Source organism: Saccoglossus kowalevskii, chromosome 7, assembly GCF_978046115.1.
Source record: "Saccoglossus kowalevskii chromosome 7, keSacKowa6.1, whole genome shotgun sequence".
In the NCBI taxonomy this organism is placed as follows: Eukaryota; Metazoa; Hemichordata; class Enteropneusta; family Harrimaniidae; genus Saccoglossus; species Saccoglossus kowalevskii.
In genome coordinates, this window is record NC_140647.1 from 29,802,670 (window position 1) to 29,811,590 (window position 8,921).

Here is an 8,921-nt window from a genome sequence, read left to right on the forward strand (position 1 = left end):
TTTTTAAAAACTAATGAAGCACACTGTCTATCATCCCCATTTTTTCATTTGCTGATTTCTATTCTGAAAAATTCGACCGTCCGAAAATGCACCTTAATTTTGACTATAAAAACACGTCACATATCGAACACAAATTATTTAAAACCGGTCGAAATTTTGGAGTTTTTACGGTACTTTAGATATCAGTGTGAAAGCTTAAAATTGGTTAATTATGCAAATTAGGTAATTAATATGTACCGATTTTAACCCACAATTATTCAGGTCTGTCTATTGTCCTACAGCATCCATGTACATTCATTGATATGTGATGTATAGTACCTGAGATATCAGTGTGAAAGTTGGTTAATTATGCAAATTAGGTGATTAATATGCACAAATATTTACCGGAAACTAATTGGGTCTGCATAATTCTAGATTCATTGAAATGTGATGATTAGTACTTTAGATATCAGTAGAAAAGCTGAAAATTAATTATGCAAATTAGGTAATTAATATGCACAATTATTTACCCTAAAACTAATCAGGTCTCTGCATAGTCCTAAAGGATCTATGTACCAAGTTTCATTGAAATGCGATGATTAGTACTTGAGATACCTGTGGAAAAGCTGAAAATTAACTAATTATGCAAATTAGGTGATTAATATGCACAAATATTTATCGAATACAATCAATCTCTGCATAGTCCTTGAATATGTAAGTACCAAGTTTCATTGAAATGTAATGCTAACTACTTATATCAAATGCTGAAAATTAATTAATTATGCAAATTAGGTAATTAATATGTACTGATATTACCATAAAAACTATCAGGTCTGTGCAGTGTCGTATGACATCTATGTACCAAGTTTCATTGAAATGTGATGATTAGTACTTGAGATATCAGTGGAAAAACCGAAAATTGACTAATCATTATGCAAATTAGGTAATTAGTATCCACGGATTATTACCAAAAACTAATCAAAACCTAGCATTAGTTCAGAGCATCTATGTACCAAGTTTCATCAAAATCCAATGAGTGGTTCTTTAGATATCAGTGGAACAGTCATAGAACAGCTAAAAATTAGCTAATTATCATGCAAATTAGGTAATTAACGAGCATGGATTTTTACCAAAACCTAATCAAATCTGCGCATTGGCCCAGAGCATCTATGCACCAAGTTTCATCAAAAACCGATGTATGGTTCTTGAGATAGCAGTGGAACAGTCGGACACACATACACACACACACACATACACACACACACACATACACACATACACACATACACACATACACACATACACACATACACACATACACACATACACACACACATACAGACACACTAACTGCAAAGACTCCCATTTTGTGCTTCGCACATGGGAGTCAAAAAATAAAAAAATGGGATCTCAGACAAACTACGATATGCTGAACAGTAATTCTTGGAAAGAATTTAGAATCACTCACATCTTTATGTTTATTAAAATGAATTCTTTGCTATGTAGGATGCCATTTGCACATCGCTAGAGGAATACAACGAACATATCGAAGCATTGAAAGAGGAAATGAATGAGGCAACAGATAGCGCTAAGGCCATCAGATCGGATATACAAGAAATGAGGAACAAGTTTGGCGTGGTCACTGCTCAGCAAAAGTGTTCAGCATGTACATTTCCGTTACTTACCAGAGGGTTTTATCTGTATCCATGCCAACACATGTTCCATGCCGACTGCCTCATTGCAGAAGTAAGTTGTCGATATTTTTTTTTCCCCTGTCGAATAAAGACTGTCAAAGACTCATTGATTTGGTGCTGTCTGTCGGCAAACCGATTAAAGTTTTAGATATGATGCAATTCTTTTCGTTTGGCGGCCATTTTTTACAAAGACACATAAATATAAATGTAAGTTTTTACTCACTTTTTCTTTGTGTTACGTTAATTAAGTTACCAGATTGCAAGCTGCCTTATCACAGTGGTTTGCTTATTTATTTTCCCCCATTGTTGGCCATTTTGATACGTACAGCATGTGACTATGAGTTTAGATGTGTTTCCATATTTTACTTAATATGCACATCAAGTATTATTAATTTAGAGATTTTACCAAATCTTTGAACATATTTACATGTATATGGAAAATAAAATTATGTTTTGATGTGATTAAACTGTAATAAGTTTTTTAGCTCCGCTGTCGACTTTGTCGAGCGGAGCTTATCATATGAGTGATTGTCCGTCGTCGTCGTCGTCCGTGTCAATGTTTTACTTTTTCGACTTCTTCTTGAAAACTACAAGCCTGAATGCTTTGATACTTGGTGTATATGTACCTTGGGTAGACCTCTCTTAGGTTTGTTCATTTCATGTTGATATCTTCAATTCTCTAATTTTGGTGAATATTTTTGTCATTTTTGGTAAAAAGTGATATTTTCGACTTCTTGTTAAAAACCGCAAGTGCAATTACTTTGATATTACATATATAGGTACTACATGTGGACCTCTCTCAGATTTGTTCATTTTGTAATGATATCTTTAATTCTCTAATTTTGGTGAATATTTTTGTCATTTTTGGTAAAAAGTGATATTTTCGACTTCTTGTTAAAAACCGCAAGTCCAATTGCTTTGATACTACATATATAGGTACTACATGTGGACCTCTCTCAGATTTGTTCATTTCGTGATGATATCTTCAATTCTCTAATTTTGGTGAATATTTTTGTCATTTTTGGTAAAAAGTGATATTTTCGACTTCTTGTTAAAAACCGCAAGTCCGATTGCTTTGATATTACATATATAGGTACTACACGTGGACCTTTCTCAGATTTGTTCATTTTGTGATGATATCTTCAATTCTCTAATTTTGGTGAATATTTTTGTAATTTTTGGTAAAAAGTGATATTTTCGACTTCTTGTTAAAAATCAATAGTTCAATTGCTTTGATATTACATATATAGATACTACATGTAGACCTTTCTCAGATTTGTTCATTTTGTGATGATATCTTCAGTTCTCTAATTTTGGTGAATATTTTTGCCATTTTTGGTAAAAAGTGATATTTTCGACTTCTTGTTGAAAACTGTAAGTCCGATTGCTTTGATATTACATATATAGGTACTACATGTGGAACTCTCTCAGATTTGTTCATTTTGTGATGATATCTTCAATTCTCTAATTAATTTATTTTGGTGAATATTTTTGTAATTTTTGGTAAAAAGTGATATTTTCGACTTCTTGTTAAAAACTGTAAGTCCGATTGCTTTGATACTATTCATATTGTTCATTTTCTAATGATGTCTTCAGTTCTTTAATTGAAATGTGCATTGCTAACAGCGGAGCTATCTCAGCCGATAGGCTGCTTGTTTGTCTTACAATACTTCCGCAGACATTTTGGTAGTATTTTTAATTATTAGTGTAATTCCTCGATTAACATATTCATGGGATGCTATCATGAGGATTTACAATTGGAATACCTTCACATAACCACTTGCCCCAGAGAAAGGCCGATTTAGTCCGATAACTCCCCCACGCACAGAACATAATTATGCATCCAGATGTAAGCACAATATGATTTTAATAATCATATAGATTTCAGCTTGGAGCTAACGGATTACAGATATTGCATCTTCACGCTAGGATTCCTGTCCAGTCGCTATGTGTACACCAGGTAAGGATTATATGCGAGTTGTAAGTGAAGCAGAATTTGTCACCGTCTGTGGCAGTTACTGTGAATGGATTAATTATTCATGAGGCTTTAATTTTGCTTATTTCGCTGACTGGAAAATGCGCTAAATTAAACCCCAGTGAATGTGTAAAAATTGGCATAGAACAAATTATCTAAATGATAAAACTGCGAATTTAAAACCCACTGAATGTGCCTGAAATCAGCTAAATTTAAACCCAGTGAAAATTAATCATTTCAGAGTAATTCAGTATAAACAATTCTATCCTCAATTTTAAACTTGTTGATGCCCTAAGCTGATAAAAATTCAATCACATCTGAATTTACGTAAATGCTTGGCATTGTTCGACTGTTAGCTAACGATTTCTGACCCAGATATTTTACGAATACCGTAATTGTTGCATTTGGTATATGGCACATACTACTTCATGCACCAAATACTACAAACAAAATATATCAGATCACAAAGCTTTTATGTACAACCGTGTTTAAAACAGTCTCAATGACCATTCTATGTTAACACAGTCTTGTATGTCTAATTCTTAAAGGGAAGAGCTGTCATCAGAAAATTTATTTTGAAATCATTTGCTACTTTTAGAAATATAAATCACTTTCCCGAATACATGCTTAGGAGAAAATGATAACTACATCATTTTTTTTTTAATTTCAGATTTGTCAAGCTTGAAGACTCGTTACAATCGTCATGGTGATTGAAGTGACACTGCCTTTTCGCATTAGTTTCAGCTCTAGAATTATTTTATTTTTTTTTACTTTTTGTTTTTTAGAAGTGTATTTTTGTAGTTTATTTATTTGTATTTTTTTCTAAACTGACACTGTTTATGAGATGACTCTGTAAATGCAAGATTGCATGATGGTGGAAACCATCTCAGTTTACGTGTAATACAGTCTGTATTACTTGTTGCCTGAATCAACCAAAGCTACTGCGACTTATTTAAAGATGCTGATCTGTCAAGAGTTGTTCACACCTCAGAAATAAAACGATAAAGTACAATAAAAACAAGAAACTAGTGTCCTCTCGTAAATATCCCCTTGTTTTAAATAAAAAATCCTGTTGGACATTGCAAACTGAAAAGCACTTTTCCTATTGAAGTATCTAACAAATATAAATGCTTTCATTAAAGGTCATTTGGAGACTAGTGCCCAGAAAGAGATCTTTTGCACGCCTCCTCCCGAAAAGGCTACCTGGAACCATTTTCTCCACTTCGCAAAAAATTAAAACTTTGTCTTATTGTTCTTGATGCATATTCATGTCTATTCCAAAACATTAAAAACGTACGTTCATTAAAACTGTTTACCATACATGTTGTCAACACTTATGCAACAATTAATACAAATGTATTATAGTAATAACAAATTTGCATGTTTACATTTGCAGCCATACTAAGGTAAATAATTGTGACTGTGCATCGTGACTGCTGTCCTTCCCAACAATTGAAATGTATTGGTCTTCCAATATATTTAGGTTTGACAGCATTTCACTGGCGTATATTTGTAGCAGTTTTGAAAAATTTCATTTCTGAAGGTCAATTATATTCGTATACATTGCGCTAGGGGAAGCTGTCAACATCGCTAATAAGTAATTATTGTATCTGATAACCAAGTATAACACTATGAGAACATTAAACGGCTCTGACTGGGGCTCGCATAATTTGTGATACACCTAACTGCTGTCAATGAGAGCACCCTTGTTTTAAACAGACCACTGAAAAAATATGCAGATGAGGGAGACCCACTTCTGACCATAGACTGTCAACTCTGTTATAGTACTCAAAGACAATATGCACATCTTATTTGAGAATGTTCACTGACGGGGGCTATGCTATTGTAAATTGTTTTTACTGTAATTGTTTAATTAAAAAATTTGCATTTTAATGATCTAATGATGAAAAGTCATTGTTATTCTGTGTTTTTTAGAATCTAATGAAATGCTAAATTTCTTGATTCTTACTGACTTTAATATAAAAAATATGTCTCTGGCAATGTTAAATTTGAACAGATGTTGTCAGTGTTATTGATTTTAAAATAGTACCATGTTTTCTTTTGAATATGTTGCTGTAAATGAAAACAAAAAAAATCGGGTCACCGAACAGTTTTTGTCAAACAGTACTTTGACTTGTTATAAAATATTATCATAATATGTTTTTTCTCACTAATTTTATTTAAAGACATTATTTCTGATATCTCAAAATGTTTCAAGAATATCTGGCAATTTCGTGATCATCTCGCAGTTTGTTCGACTTCATACTGAGATCTTTAAATTGCATATCACACCAGTTGCTTTTAACCTTCATCCTATAAGAGGGTCAGCAAGGGGGTATTTCCGTAAGCTGTAATCAATCGTTTTTATTTTCGTAATAATGTAATTTAAATAAATGAAAAGCGTAAATGAGCAAGGTGAAAAATGTATTTAGCCATTTTATTCGTCCCAAATATAAAGATCTTATTTTTTGTAAGTGTATAGAGAATTTTCCACATTGAATGTCATAATTCTTACGCAATTTCAAATTTTGATTCACACCAATAATCAAATATATTATAAAAATGTAAAATGGAATTTCCTTTATCTATAAAGTGTTAAAACCTGTTTTTTACTGTAAATAGAACTTTCATTTTATTTCCTGTAAAAACATAAAATGCCTTTTTTATTTCCTGTAACCTGTACCCAGCTATCTCCCCCCCCCCTTTGCCCCCCTTCTTATAAATCCTTGATAGAAACATATATAAAGACCCGAGTCTCATATGCTGTACATTTATTTTGCCATCTTTTTAACCTGCTTAAAAAATATAGGGTTTAGCATTCATCAGTTAAATTATATTTTTATTAGTCCTCCGTGCCTCAGTGCCTCTGTGCGTGCGTCTACGCACGCGTGCGTAACTGTATCTTAGAAATGCCTGGACCAATCACAATCAAACTTCACATATACATTACATTATACATATGCGATCTGATTCAAAATGGCCGAATGGCAGCCATTTTTGTACTGAGAATCATCAAAATTAAGCATTTCTCGGCTGTTTACAGATGAATTTTGTTCAAACTTGGTATATACGTTAGACATTACGAGTTCCTGATGCACGTCATTTTATTTTTCAGATCGTATTCAAAATGGCTGACTGGTGGCTATTTTGTTTTAATGAATGGGCTTCTAGAGCCATATCTCTGACATACTTTGACTGATTATGTTCAAATTTTATATATTCATTATACATCATGTTATAGATATATACATGTATTCAAAATGGCTGATTTTGTTTTAATTAATGTTGTTCCAGAGCAATATCTCTCAATGTGGACAAGTACTCATTTGATGATCAGATACAAATGTCAATCATTTTAATGTTAAACAATCATCATAATCATATTTCTGACATTCCAGCTATATTACTATAAACAAAACTATATATCTTAAATTTTATAACTAACGGGGACTGTGCCATGCATGGTTTGTTATTTATATTAATGATTATAATAATTGTACTATTTTTCTGTTAGGTAATGCCTAACTTGTCGGCATCAAAGCGACACAAAGTTGAGGAGCTACAAAGAAAGTTAGCATCAGGTCAATACACATATAACACAGACTCTCCAGCCAAGCCAACTTCAGCTGTGGCTCACTCTGATGTACTGACAAAACAAGATCAGAAAAATCAAGTTAAATTGGAACTTGACGACATAATTGCAGCCGAGTGTGTATATTGTGGAGAAATGATGATCAGGTGAGTGGTCAACTCGTCTGTCTGTCTGTCTGTCTGTCTGTCTGTCTGTCTATCTATTTTATCTGAATGTTTAGAATTTGCGAATAATGCAGTAACTATGGTTGCCAGTATTTGGCAATTGCTGCTTTAAGACAGATACCTGCTCATAAAAAAAAATATCTAAAATGTATCTGTTATGCTTAGATTTGTACTAGAATTTGACTTTTATTAAATTTTGTTCACAAAAAAACTATGGTGACCAACAAAAAATGATATTTACAATTGTTGGAGATATTATACCACAATATAAATATTGTGCTGTAACCCAAATAACTGCTGTACCATTTTACAATGGAACAATAAACCAAATATTGTCATGCAATTCATAACTAGCTTATTTAACAATTATTAGTAGGCTTGTTATCTTCTGGGGAAGTGATTGTAATGTGGTGCTGCCTCTCTGTGTGCAGTACTTGCTTTACTGGTATCTTTAGAACCTGATGAAATATTCTATGAGTTGATTAGTTTAGGGGTACTAAAGGCCAAGGGTTCAAAGTGCAGAAGTCAAAGGGCACTAAAGTTCCAGGGTTCAAAGTGCAGAAGTCAAAGGGCACTAAAGTTCCAGGGTTCATAATGCAGAAATCAAAGGGTACTGAAGGTTCAGGGTTTAAAGTGCTGGAATCAGGGGTACTAAAGATCCATGGTTCAAAAGAGCAGGAATAAAAATGTTATAAAAGTATTCCAAGAATCCTTCACGTTAAAATATTACAATTGATTCAGAGTTCACAATTTTTATGTGCTTTCAAAGATTGTTTAACTTAAATGAATTTTTTTAGTAACTTGCTTGTATTACACTGTAAAATCAGACAACTTTTACAAATGAGTATATAGTTATGTTGAAATATTCAAACATTTATGTTCCCTGTTACAGGTCCATTGACAGGCCATTTCTGGATTCTGATGAATACAGTGAAGTGATGCAGAGCTGGGAATGACTGTCAGAATAATGAACTTAAGTTCAGAATCAGAGTTAGCAAGGACTGTCAGAATAATGAACTTAAGTTCAGAATCAGAGTTAGCAAGGACTGTCAGAATAATGAACTTAAGTTCAGAATCAGAGTTAGCAAGGACTGTCAGAATAATGAACTTAAGTTCAGAATCAGAGTTAGCAAGGACTGTCAGAATAATGAACTTAAGTTCAGAATCAGAGTTAGCAATGACTGTCAGAATAATGAACTTAAGTTCAGAATCAGAGTTAGCAATGACTGTCAGAATAATGAACTTAAGTTCAGAATCAGAGTTAGCAATGACTGTCAGAATAATGAACTTAAGTTCAGAATCAGAGTTAGCAATGACTGTCAAAATAATGAACTTAAGTTCAGAATCAGAGTTAGCAATGACTGTCAGAATAATGAACTTAAGTTCAGAATCAGAGTTAGCAATGACTGTCAGAATAATGAACTTATGTGCAGAATCAGAGTTAGCAATGACTGTCAGAATAATGAACTTAAGTTCAGAATCAGAGTTAGCAATGACTGTCAGAATAATGAACTTAT

The 8,921-nt window shown here is 32.9% G+C and overlaps 1 protein-coding gene across 2 annotated transcripts in view; it reads left to right on the top strand.

Annotated features, from left to right (window-relative positions):
- The window catches only part of LOC100377158 (vacuolar protein sorting-associated protein 18 homolog), a 35,485-nt gene extending 27,000 nt beyond the window's left edge, over positions 1-8,485 (top strand). For both annotated transcript variants that reach the window (XM_085501735.1, XM_085501734.1), the window contains 3 exons: positions 1,486-1,725; positions 7,163-7,386; positions 8,297-8,485. In XM_085501735.1, coding sequence (XP_085357861.1) covers positions 1,486-1,725; positions 7,163-7,386; positions 8,297-8,360 — 528 coding nt within the window. In that variant the 3' untranslated portion in view covers positions 8,361-8,485. The remainder of the gene's footprint in view (positions 1-1,485; positions 1,726-7,162; positions 7,387-8,296) is intronic.
- The last annotated feature ends 436 nt before the right edge of the window (positions 8,486-8,921 follow it).